We start from the raw sequence: 13,509 nt of genomic DNA, 5'->3' as shown, positions 1-13,509 counted from the left end.
TCGCAAATGCCAAGCCAAGGAGCAGGTACTTCACCAAAAGTCCGATGAAACAATCCAGGGCGAAAACGAGTAATAATCCAAAATCGAGAGGTATCGACAACAGATGTAGTCGACACCGGCGACAGAAAAATTATGACTGGAAAGGGGGATTGGTTCATACACCAGCCACCCAGCGGCGGGTGGGGTGGGGTAGATCACCTGACCTACCTGTCGCATTTGCCGCGAGTTTTGAATTCTGTCGTGACGTCAGAGACGTAAGCTAAGTATATATCTGGCAGGAAAGTTCATGTACAAAAATAGAAATTTAATATCCTTCTAGGCTTCCTAAAATGTAGATATTAACAAAGCCCACCAAATACAGTTTGGTATATATATTATTAATTTTTTTTCTGTAACTCTTTTCATTTCTAGGAAAATTATATTGAATATTATCTTTAATAAAACTGTAATTTCAACTTAGTTCAGATGGTCCAAGTCCAGTATGAGTTGGAACTTGCAAAGAGAATTGTGCTTTTTTTTTGGGGGGGGGGGGTTGAATGTTTTGTTGATCTATACTGAGAAACAAACTCGGTGCCTTTCTTAATCTTATTTTTATTATGTACCAGTATCTCATTTTTCTTGGGATTCCAATAGAATCAATTTATATATTGAAATGAGGCAAAAGATAAACCCCTCCATTACCAGAATCTTTCACAATGTAAATAAATGTCTGTCAACTGTTTCTAGCCAATATATAAATTAAAACTCAGAATAAAAGTAAAGAAATTAGTGAATTCGAATAAGCACTATGTACCTAAATTGTTGTCTTCTAATGGTAGCCATAATATATGCCAAACTGTATCCAGCTAATAAAGGGATTAAATACTTAATAGTTATACTTGATGTTATTTTTCAATATAACTTATGCCTTTGAAATTGTTTGTATAACCAAATATATGACCTTTCAACTTCTGAAACTTAATATACAATAACAGAGAAACAAGAATGATTTTTAGTAACAATATATATTCTCCTAAATAACAGTGCTATGGAGGGAACAGGTATCAGTATCGGTATCAGCTTTAAATGTTGTATCGGTGCATCCATAATTTAGTATCCCAGTTTTTTTAGTATTTTTAGGTTAACATCTTTGCATGTTCATTTATGAATGAATAATGAAATATAATTGCCAGAGCTTGGTACATGTATGGGACGAGAGTAATGACAGTCAAGTGCACTGAAACTGGATACAAAACAGGAGTATAACAGTAGCAAGAGGATTAACAGGTGCAGAGGGTAAGCCACAGTTGCCCCATATTCAGGCTCTGTTTTCATATTTATCAACATCCAAAAAGTTCTAAACCATGTGAAAATGTTATTGTTAGTATACAATAAGGTTTTGTACATACTTACCTGGCAGATATATACTTAGCTTTACGTCTCTGACGTCACGACAGAATTCAAAACTCGCGGCACACGCGACAGGTAGGTCAGGTGATCTACCTTACCCCCGCCGTGGGTGGCGGCTGTAAGAACCAATCTCCCTTTCCAGCCAGAATTTTTCCTTCCACCGGTCTCCTGAGGGGAGGCTGGGCGGCCATCAATCGTATATATCTGACAGGTAAGTATGTACAAAACCTTATTGTCTAACTAACAATAACATTTTTGTACATGAACTTTCCTGTCAGATATATACTTAGCTGATTGACACCCTTGGTGGAGGGAAAGAGACAGCAATATAAATATGGAAAAAAGGGGGAAAACAACACTAGTTGTAGGATGTAAATACAACCTTGGTTCTTACCTGTTTAGGCAGAAGACTTCGTAGTTACTGTCTATGAGTCTGCGTTGCCTTAAGAGCTTCAACGAGGGCGTGACCTACAGCTGACAGACTCTTTGGGTCTATCAAAGGGATTTGGTTATCCGCTTACTTGATAGAATCCGAGCAGGATCTGTCAACGGGGATTCGCCCACTTATATGACAGAACCTAACCACTATCATTGCAAGGAGCTCAAAACATAAACCGATCACCTAACCAATCTAATCATTGTTAGACTACGAAATGAAAAAACATGCCTACCCGCATGTTCTTTCAAACAACCAAAAACAACTTTTACAACCTAACAAGGGGAAAAAATATATAACTACTAAGGAATGTGGCTCAGCTCCCTGCCCCAGCACCGATCCGCCGATACGTACGGGCCTAACCCGAAGCACTTTTCATACGTAACTTGACGTCTCTCAGATAGTGGTTTGCAAAGACTGAGTTGCAACGCCAGAATGTTGCCTTCATAATATTACTCAGGGATATGTTTTTGTTAAAAGTCAATGACGTGGCAATAGCTCTTACCTCATGAGCTTTGACCTTAAGGACTTTGAATTGACTTTCATCACATATCGCATGCGCTTCTTTCACCAGGCTTCTGATAAAGAAAGAAAGCGCATTCTTCGAAAGACTCCTCCTAGGATCTCTTACAGAGCACCAAAGGTTGACATCATTGCCCTTAAGTTTTTTCTTTCTCTGTAAGGATAGAAGATTTCAAACTTCTTACTCGGGCAAAGCGACCTCTCTGCTTCCTTGCCTACTAATGCAGACAATCCTTGTACTTCAAAGCTCCTAGGCCAAGGATTTGAGGGGTTCTCGTTCTTGGCTAAGAACGAAGGAAGGAACGAACAGATAGCTGCATCTCCTCTGAATCCCACATTTCCTTCTAGTGCATGGAGTTCACTAACCCTCTTTGCGGAAGCCAATGCCATGAGAAAAATTGTCTTCTTCGTGAGGTCTCTAAACGATGCAGACTGAGGCGGTTTCGAACTTATTGGACCTCAGGTAACGTAGCACTACATCCAGATTCCAACTCGGAACCCCTGGAGAAACCTTCTTGGATGTTTCAAACGATCTTAATAGATCATGAAGGTCCTTATCTTCTGAAATGTTTAAGTTTCTGTGCCTAAACACTGCAGATAGCATGCTACGATAGCCTTTAATGGTTGATACCGCCAATCCACTTTCTTCCCTAAGGAAAAGTAAGAAGTCTGCTATTTGGGTCACAGAGGTACTGGAAGAGGAAAAGTGATGGTTCCTACACCATCGCCGAAAGACGTCCCACTTCGATTGGTAGGACTCTAAGGTAGAAGGCCTTCTTGCTGCTGCGATAGCCGTTGCAACTCTTGCAGAAAAGCCTCTCGTTGACCAAACTTTTGACAGTCTGAAGCCAGTCAGATCTAGAGCGGGGAGGTTTTTGTGATACCTCTCGAAGTGGGGTTGTCTGAGCAGATCGATCCTCTGTGGTAATGTTCTCGGAAGATCTACTAACCATTCCAGTACCTCTGTGAACATACTTGTGCGGGCCAGAACGGGGCTACCAGCGTCATCCTTGCTGCCTCCGATTCTGCAAATTTCTTTAGAGTCTCTCCCAGTATCTTGAATGGAGGAAAAGCATACATGTCTAGACCCTTCCAATCTAGTAGAAACGCGTCTATCGGACACTGCCCCTCGGGTCCGATATCGGAGAGCAGTAGTTGGCTATCCTCGCATTCTTGGCTGTGGCGAAGAGGTCTATATGAGGCTTGCCCAAAGCTTCCACAGGTCCTGGCAAACATCTTCGTGAAGAGTCCACTCTGCAGGCAGGACTTGATCTTTCCTGCTTAGGAGGTCTGCTCTGACGTTCTTTTCTCCCTGTACGAACCTGGTAAGGAGACAAATCTTCCTTTGCTCTGCCCAAAGCAGAAGTTCTTTTGCTGTCTCGTACAGGGAGAAAGAGTGAGTCCCCCCCTGCTTCCTGATGTAAGCCAGGGCCGTGGTGTTGTCCGAGTTGATCTGTACTGTTGAAGCTAGGACGTGGGGCTCGAAAGCTTTCAACGCTAGCCAAACCGCCATCAGCTCCTTCTTGTTGATGTGCCAGGTCACCTGTTCCTTGTTCCAGGTGCCTGACACTTCTCTTGGAGCCCTAGCGTCGCTCCCCAACCTGTTTCCGAGGCGTCGGAATACAACACTTGGTTGGGGTTCGGAATGTGAAGGGACATCCCTTCTGCAAACCTGAGAGGGTTGGCCCACCAAGAGAGGTCCTTCTTGATTTCCCTTGAGATCTCGAAGTAGAACTCTAGGTTTTGCGAACGACACCTCCAGTTTCGATGTAGAAAGAACTGGAGAGGTCTGAGGTGCAACCTTCCTAGAAAGAATTGCTCCAACGAGGAGAGTGTCCCCAACAAACTCATCCACTCCCTCGCTGTGCATACTTCTTTCTCTAGGAAGGCTTTGACTTTCTCTGACCCTCGGGCTATCCGTTCTGGAGACGGAATAGCCCGAAAATCCCTAGAGAAGCCATCCGAATCCCCAGATAGATACGATCTTGACTGGGGATCAACTGAGACTTTGAAAGTTCACCAAAAGTCCCAGAGAACTTGCCATGAAAAGGTCTTTTGTAGGTCCTCCAAACATCTTTCCTGCGACTTGGCTCTGATCAGCCAGTCGTCCAAGTAAAGGGACACTCTGACTCCCTCCAAATGTAGCCATCTTGCTACATTTTTCATTAGGCCTGTAAAGACCTGAGGGGCTGTTGAAAGGCCGAAGCACAAAGCCCTGAACTGGAATATCCTTATAATCGAGAGGGACCAGTTGTCCGCTCCTCTCTTTGCCCAGGCTTCCGAGAATCTTAGAAGAGTCTTGGCACCTACTGGTGTTTGGAGGACTACTTCCCTACTTCTTAGTCTCGACAGAGCGTGAGAAGGAGAATCTACCTCTCTTGAAAGGTCTATTACCTCTCGAGGTAGAGGCTCTAGAAGGGGGGCCCCCCTCGAAAGGGCTCCTGTCTAGCTGGAGTCTCCTTCTTCGTCTTCGTCTGGAAGGAGGTCCTAGGCTTCCGTGCCGACTGCGCGAGCATGTCCTGAGTCGCCTTCGCAGAGATAGATCCTGAGATGTCCTGGATTATCTTCTTCGGAAATAGCAGAGGCGAGAGCTGCGAATACAGGAGAGAGGCTCTTTGGGCATGCGAAACAGACTTAGTCAGAAAAGAGCAGAAGATTGATCTCTTCTTAAGGATCCCTGCTCCAAATAGGGAGGCTATTTCGCTTCGATCCATCTCTAACTGCTTTGTCAATGCACGTTAGAACACTGTTGATGGATTCTTCTGGCGAAACAATAGCATCCGGGTTCTGAGTCTTCTTAGCCAAGACCCCCAAAGACCAGTCAAGGAAGTTGAAGACTTCCAAGACTCTAAACATTCCCTTCAGCAGGTGGTCAAGCTCGTTCATAGCCCAGGTAGTCTTAGCAGACAAAAGAGCCGAGCGTCCGTGCTGCATCTACCAGAGAAGAGAAGTCCGCATCCGCCGATGAAGGAAGACCCAGACCTAGGGGTTCTCCAGACTCGTACCAAAATCCAAGTCTGCCCGTAAGCTTGGAAGGAGGGAAAGAAAACACAGTCTTCCCTTTCTCTTCCTTAGAAAGCAGCCAATCACCAAAACCTCTCAAAGCCTTCTTCATTGAGATGGTTGGCTTCATCCTCACACAAGAGGAAACTTTCGTCTTCTTCGAAGTCGAGAATAAAGAGAGAGGAGACGGAGGAGCGACGGGAGTAGGGAGTCTCCAAACTCTTGAAGAAGGAGATCTGTAAGGATCTTATAGGACGAAACTGACGAGTCCTTCACCAAATCCTCTTCTAAGGTTCAACTTCATCCACTGAAGAACCCTCCGCTTCTTTACGAGGGCAGTTAGCCTTCTCTAAAGAAATGCGCCTGTCCAGAGAGTGTCTAGTAGCAGACTGGCGCCTATCAGGGGTGGGAAGCCAAAGTTTCTGGAGAGCTCCTCTCGAATGAGTCCTTCCTACTCTGATGAGTGCGTGCTCTTTGCTCCTTAATCCTACTCCTAGAATTCCGGGCTTCCAAAGGGGAGCGCCTGCTAGGAGAGGAGAGCCTACTATGCTCAAGGCGCTTCTCAGGATCCATGCGCCTGTTCAAAGGAGAGCGGCTGCCAGGCGAGCTGCGCCTACCATGAGGAACGAACGCCTACTAGGCTCTTGGAGCCTACTTACAGGAGAGCGAAGCCCTGGAGAAGGTCGCCTACTAGGAGACCGGCGTCTACCATGCTCCACAAACTTCGCCTCCCGACTTGGTGTGTCTCTTCCAAAAGGTGTCTCCAAGAAGAGACATATCTTTCAGGCTCTACACGCCTGTCCAGAACCGAGCGGCTAAAAGGAGAGCCGCGCCTATCAGGAGAAAAGAGCCTATCCTCCGCACCACGCTTGGGAGCGGGAGAGCGTCTACTTGGGGAGTAGCGCCTACTAGGCTCAAGGCGCCTAACAAAAGGCGAGATCCTGTCTCTTGACGAATCCATCAGAGTAGGCTCTCTTATCCGGAGAATGAAGGATCTTCGGAAATGCGCGAGAAGACGAGGCTGTACGCCTGTCTTTAGACGAACGCCTACTAGGCGCTAGATCCCTTCCTACTGGAGAGATGTAGTCACCAGGAGAAAGCTTCTTGGGCGATTGACGCCTGGAAGACGACAAGCGCCTGCCGAGGGAAGAGCGCCTCCTTCCATCCGCTGATAAAGGAGAGAGAACCGACTCTGACTGAGACGGAAACACAGGCGAAGGAATCCTAGACTTCTTGACAGGGAGAGAGACGTCTTTCCGACGCGTTCCTCCTGCCAAGGAGCCCGCCAGCGCCGAAATCTGCGCTTGCAGTCCAGCAAGAATTCGAGCTGGAGATCTTGCAAAATCCTCCACCGGAGAAGAGGCTCGAAGCCTACTATGAGGTGAGAACTCCTGCTCCCTCCTGGGTTTCTTGATCTCTACTTCCGGCTCTTCTGGAAAAACTTCCGGGCTGGAAGGAAAGGAGCCAGGCGCCTTCCAGGCTCTCTTCAGCGGTCGCGAAGAATCCGAGGCGCTCCATCCTCTTCTAGGCGAAGGTGAGGAAGACGAAGAGAAGCATTGGCGCAATACCTCCTTCTTCGCGCGAACAAGGGCAGCCTGGGTACGAGCATCAGGATCTACCGAGGGACCCGCCTGATCGGTGGGAGTTCTCCCTAACCTTCCCTGCGGCTTTTGACTCTCCTCCTCCACTGGGACTGGGAGTCTGGAAGAGGTCTAGGCCTGGAAGCATTAAGGAGCCGATCAGACGCACCCTCCACTGCACTGGGGTCACTGCACAATTCACCTTCACTACTCTTACCTTGCAACGAACGAATCTTCTTTTCCATGCTAAGGATCGTGGCTCTCATGGTTGCCACTTCCGTAGTCGTATCTTATTAGGTTCGATGCAGGGCGCAGGAGCTGAAACTGGAGAAGGTTCTAATGCTACAACAGGATTTTCTTCTACCTCGCTAATACAAGACTTACTAGAACTCCTAGACGAAGCCTTTCTCACCCTGTCTTTCTCTAACTTCCTCAAGTAGGAAGAAAGAGCCTTCCATTCACCCTCATCCAACTTCTCACCACTCATTACATGGGTTAACAAAAGAACATTCTTTCCCTCTACATTTAAAGCAAACTGTGTGAGGATCTACCGTAGCTTTCGGTAGTCTCACCTTGCATTCATCCATAGAGCACACTCTAAACATAGAAGATTTCTTAACCTCTAACTCAGACATCTCGAAATCAAAGAAAAATCCAAATCAATATCCAAAAACAATCCACAAATGCGTATGCCAAGCCAACAAGATCAGGTACTTCACCGAAAGTCAGTCCAAATAAATCCACGGCAACGAGAAATGAATAAAGCTGTCAGGAGGTAACAACCACAGGTGTAGTCGTCACCGGCGACAGAAAAATTCTGGCTGGAAAGGGAGATTGGTTCTTACAGCCGCCACCCAGCGGCGGGTAAGGTAGATCACCTGACCTACCTGTCGCGTGTGCCGCGAGTTTTGAATTCTGTCGTGACGTCAGAGACGTAAAGCTAAGTATATATCTGACAGGAAAGTTCATGTACAAAATGACAGATTTTTTATTCAATTTGTATTTTTCATAACTAACAAACCTGAGGTCTTAACATTAGGAGTTACTTCCTTACTGCCATTAAGAGAGGGCATGATTACTCTCTTTCTGTTTAAAGCCGGTCTAGTTTGCCTGATTTTTCTTTTCAGTCTTTTCTCTGGGTGTGCTCAGTGTGCGTGTGATCTTGTAGGTGTGTATGAGTTATGAGAGATCATGGAGTGTTTTGCCTCACCAACGAAGCTTTATTCAGGATCTTGCAAGAAACAAAGGAAATTCCCTGGAGTGATTGGGTTTCCTTGCTTGAGATTTTTAACTTTGGTGTCTATGGTTCCTCACCCAACGCGCAGTGGGTGCAGAGAAAACTTATGTACAATTACTAATTCATGTTCAATTTGTCATTATTGGTCAGTGGAACAATGGAAAAAGTGTTATGAAAATGGTCGGTACAGGAGAAAGATGCCGCCATCTTTGGACGACCAAGCATCTTCAGCTTTTGTTATGACTATGCATGATCTTTTCCACCTCGTGTTTTTGTTTTATTCACTGTAATGGTTGCCCAGCTCTCCATTTTTATGCTTACATAACTATTTTCACATAATTTCCTACAACTACGTAGATTAATGTCATTTATAATGACTGATCTCCTTACTTGTCTCCATCTAAAAATACATATTACCTATCCTTACTATTAATACCAAACAACAATCTTTCACAAATTCACAGTGACTAAATCTTTTTACATATCAACGGGGATTTTTCCCTTTTTGTTCAGCACAACATTTGTCTTGTTGTTTCACTTTGAAGATTCATTTCTTTACAGTTTTATTGTTCCTGCTGTGCTTACGCAGACATTCTGATATGAAGGTTACCTTCATCCATTCTTATTGTTCTCTTTTCACAAGATGGGACTATGGTCTTTCAAGTCGCTTGGTACTGCTGTCAAGTGCAGATTCTGTTCTTCCCTCATGGCAGGTGACATGTGTAGCGCAACGCTGGACAGTTGGTGGTCCTGGTCTCTTCCCTTTTGGCAGTAAAGTAGCCTTGTTGGTTTCTAGTTTTCTGCCTGAGATGCAACCTGTTTCAATGCCACTTTCCCTACTTTGAAGCAAGTTTCTTTGGAAATCTTCTTCCTTGCAAGTTATATCCCCTAACTTTAGTTTGCAATACATTCATGGAACTAATAGAGGAGGCTGATATAGATGAGATCCTATCTGTAAGAGTTTACTACCGGATAATCACTCATAAGCTAGTGAGCGAGTTCCCAGTGAACACACAGCACAAAGGTACCAACAAGTGAGATTTAGTATTAAGTAAAGAAAACTTGAAAAACTGAAAAACTGGAAAATAGCATAATTCTCAGGCAGGTTAAAGTGGAGATATCACACAGTCACCTACTGAAAGGAAAGAAGAAAAGTGAAAAAGGATGAAAAATTACAGTGAATCATGAAATAGTTAGAATTCTAAAAAATGGCAATATTGCAACAACAAAATGAGCCTGGGAATTCTGGTTGGAGGTGTCACATGCAACATGAAACTACCGTTCTTTTGTATGTTTAACAAAAGACTTTCATGTCTGAGAAAATTCAGACCATGAATGTGGGGCATATATGTGAATGATGGGTTTGTAAAAAAGCAAGCAAGATATATTATAAACAATATAATCATAAACATTCAGGAAAAATGAATAGTTAAAATCAAAACTTGCTCTATTACTTTCAAGAAATAAAAAAACACACTGTTGTAAATACGGAATACAGAAGCAGTGTTAACTCAACCAGTCATTACTACATCTCACAAAAGATACTGCACACCTTACTTTTATTTTAAGCTCAGAGGTCTGGTTAAAAGAGTCTTTTATCCTATCCTTACTTATAAACAACAGTGAAGAATGTTTAATCAACAGGTAATTACACTTCTAAGCTAAAACAAGTCCTTAACTACTAAACTGAACTTACTCTGTGGATAATGCCTGCAGAGTGGATGTATTTAAGTCCTCTCAACACTTGATATATTAAAAACTGAACATGATCGTCGGTTAACTTTTGTGTTTTAACAATACTTATTGTAAATCTTGGCCCCCCATCAAAGGTTGTGACAACGGTACCTGGAAAGGTAAAAAAAAATTTAATTTAAACATCATGAAATTAACGATATGCCCGTAGTTTCCAAACAAATTTAAGGTAAGTGTAAAAATGACAATTTGTCGAAAATTGCATTTTTTCCTAACTATACAAACCTGAGGGTCCTTTAACAATAGGAAGTAGCTAGCGGCAGCTGGAAAACGGTCGTAAGCTTCGAACAAGGGGGAGAATGGTAGTTAACTGCTTGTCCGATCGTCGCGCGGAGGTAAACAAATCACTTTTGCTTTTGGCCCATGCAAAATACGCAGAGTGAGGGGTGGCATGAGGAGGGACTATATGTAAAGGACCTCAGGTTTGTATAGTTAGGAAAAATGCAATTTTCGACAAATTGTCATTTGTTCCGATACGTAATACAACCCTCGGTCCTTTAACAATAGGATTGATTGATTGATTGATTGATACTATATTAATCTAGCATCGTGACACTAGGTCATTGATGCCGAACTATATATAAAAAGACCCTATAAATTTTAATAATAATAATTTAACAGAATTATTTTAAAATATGATAAAAGATTCTGGCAATTATAAAATAAATATAAAAATAAATTATATAAAAAATTATTACATACATACATACATACATATACACACACACATACATACATACCATAAACATACGTACATGCACACTCGCATACATTACACACAATTTCAATAAGAATAAAAGCAAGGCGCACACAAGCATTACAGTTTATCTAAAATACCAGAGTTAAAAAGAAATCCAAACAAGCCAGTCATGTTAAAAATCCCATTTGCTCCTAAAATTTTTGATAACTTAAAAACATTATTCTCCTTCCCATAGTATAGATATTGATTGCGCTGTTCCACCAAACTGGGGCACTCAACCAGCAAGTGCATAACAGTCAGTGGAACTAGGCAATCCTCACAGTATGTCGTGATCACGACTCATCAAGTAGGAATGTGTCAGCCTAGTATGTCCAATACGCAGGCGGCACAGAGCTGTTTCAAACCTTCTGGGCATAAAATCGTACTGCCAAGGATTGATTGCAGGTGCAATTGTTCTCATTTTTACATTTGTAGTTATATTTGACCAAATATTTTGCCAAAGTACTTTATGCTTCTCTCTAATTGGAGTATATAAATCTCTGCACGGCAGCTTAAATGATCTGGGCTCAATACGAGAAACAGCCTCCTTGGCAATTGCATCAGCGCGTTCATTTCCAGATATTCCAACGTGTGCTGGAACCCAACAAAATTCAATATTAAAACCCCTCCGTTTAGCTAAAAATAACCATTCCAGAATACTTAAAACTACTGGATGTTTGGAATAAAAATCTTTCAGTGACTCTAGAGCGCTTCTAGAGTCACAGTACACAATAAAATTCTTATCATTACTTTTTAAAACTTCTTTGACAGTATTTAAAATTCCATATATTCTGCAGTAAATGCAGATGCATTACTTGAAAGCCTTCCACTACGCTCAAAGGACGGAAAAACTATGCCAAAACCGCGCCTGCACTGGTTTTGGATCCATCAGTAAAAACTGGGATAAAATTGTCATGTTGTGACATATGATCTAAAAAGGTATAACGTAATATTTTATCAGAGACATTCTTTTTTGGTTGATTGAAGTAGTTACAAAACTCTACTGCTGGGAATTTCCAAGGGGGAGTTACAGATGCCTGACCGGTAGTACACATTTGTCTGGAATGTTCAGGTCTTGGAGGGTTGTTTTCATCTGAGGCATATGGACGTGGCATCTTTGGATGACTTTCATAAAAGCTATCAAATCTTCCATTTCTTAGCGACTGGCATACTAGGGATTCCTGGAAGTCTTTGGAATCTGAACCAGCTTCGAGCCAGAAGAGTCTGGTAATGTAAAGGCTAGGGGCATTTCCCCAGCATCTACTAACATACTCTCTATAGGGGAAGTCCTAAAAGCTCCAGTAGCAATCCTAATTCCAGTATGGTGAATGGAGTCTAAAATCTTGAGGCGACTTGGGGTAGCCGAGGTGTAAAACTTCACATCCATATGTTAATTTTGATAAAACCAAGGCTTTATACAATCTCAATAACTGGAGTCCATCTGCTCCCCAAGATGTACTTGACAAAACTTTCAAGATATCCAAGGATTTCTGCACTTAGCCCTGAGATTTAGGATATGGGGAAGCCAGGTCAACCGAGTATCAAAAATCATTCCTAAAAACCTTGTTTCGTTTAACACAAGATATTCTCTGGCCATTTACATATAAATCTGGATCTGCAGTATCCCTCTAATTCTACAGAAATGCATGGCTACAGTCTTTGATGAAGAAAATCTGAAACCATGCACTTCAGCCCAGCCCATTTCACCACCTTATTTATTACTAGTTTGTAGATGACGTTTCTGCTACTGACATACGTGCAGCTGCAAAAGATAAAGAAAAGTCATCCACAAAGAGTGTGTGCATAACATCAGCAGGTATTTGCTTTACTATGTCATTAATTGCTAGAGCAAAAAGTGTTACACTTAACACACTGCCCTGAGGAACACCTTCTTCTTGTTTACAGACTTCAGACAGAACTGCTCCTACTTGTACTTGAAAATAACGATTTTTTAAGAATTGCTTGATAAAAATAGCTAATTCTCCTCTTAAACCATATTCATGGACTACTTCAGATTCCATACCGCCACGTAGTATCATACGCTTTTTCCAAGTCGAAGAAAACCGTGATAAAGTGGTGCTTAGAGGCAAAGGCTTCACATATTGCAGACTCCATTCTAACCAAGATATCAACAGTGGATCGCATACTGCGGTCAAAACCACATTGGGCCGGAGAGAAAAAGTTTCCTCGCTCTAAATACCACACTAAACGAGCATTCACCATTTTCTCCATTAGTTTACACAAACAAGATGTTAGGGCAATTGGACGATAATTTCCTACGAAAGAACTATCCTTTCCAGGCTTGACAAAAGGAAGGACTCTTGCTAGTTCCCACATAAAGGGTAGTAATGTTCTTATAAATTATGTTTATTATACTGAGGATAAATCTTTTAGTATTCTGAGCGCATGCTTTGATCATAGAATATGAAATTTCATCAGGACCAGGAGCAGATTCTTTACACTTTGAGAGAGCCCATTCAAATTCTCTCATAGTAAATGGAATATTATATGACTCCTCTTTATTTGTTGTGAAATCAAGATAATGCTGTTCCATTTACTTTCTGCTGTTTGCATACGGTTTTCTCATTATCTTTTTTAGATATTTTAGCAAAATGTAGGGCAAACTCATTTGACACTACTTTTGGATCTCCTACATTTATGCCATTTATTTTTAACACAGGTGGTTGGCTAGGTACAAACTTTCCTGCTATTTTCCTTATCTTCTTCCACACTAATGTGATGGGAGTTTTGCAATTTATGGAAGAAATGAAGTTTATCCAAGATTTTTCTTCTTCGTGCATTTTTAATTTCAAACCTAAACTTTGCCTAGCCTTACGAAATTCTACCAGAT

At 42.4% G+C, this 13,509-nt stretch overlaps 1 protein-coding gene across 1 annotated transcript in view; it reads right to left on the bottom strand.

Moving 5' to 3' along the window:
- The window catches only part of LOC135217580 (mitogen-activated protein kinase 14-like), a 230,324-nt gene extending 217,112 nt beyond the window's left edge, over positions 1 to 13,212 (bottom strand). The window contains exons 1-2 of the mRNA XM_064253546.1: positions 13,035 to 13,212; positions 9,864 to 10,012 (exon numbers count right to left, since the gene is read on the bottom strand). Coding sequence (XP_064109616.1) covers positions 9,864 to 10,012; positions 13,035 to 13,212 — 327 coding nt within the window. The remainder of the gene's footprint in view (positions 1 to 9,863; positions 10,013 to 13,034) is intronic.
- Between the last annotated feature and the right edge of the window lie 297 nt (positions 13,213 to 13,509).

Source organism: Macrobrachium nipponense, chromosome 7 (genome assembly GCF_015104395.2).
Source record: "Macrobrachium nipponense isolate FS-2020 chromosome 7, ASM1510439v2, whole genome shotgun sequence".
Classification (NCBI taxonomy): Eukaryota; Metazoa; Arthropoda; class Malacostraca; order Decapoda; family Palaemonidae; genus Macrobrachium; species Macrobrachium nipponense.
Note: the sequence above shows the minus strand (reverse complement) of the source record. Positions and strands in the feature narration are given on the sequence as shown.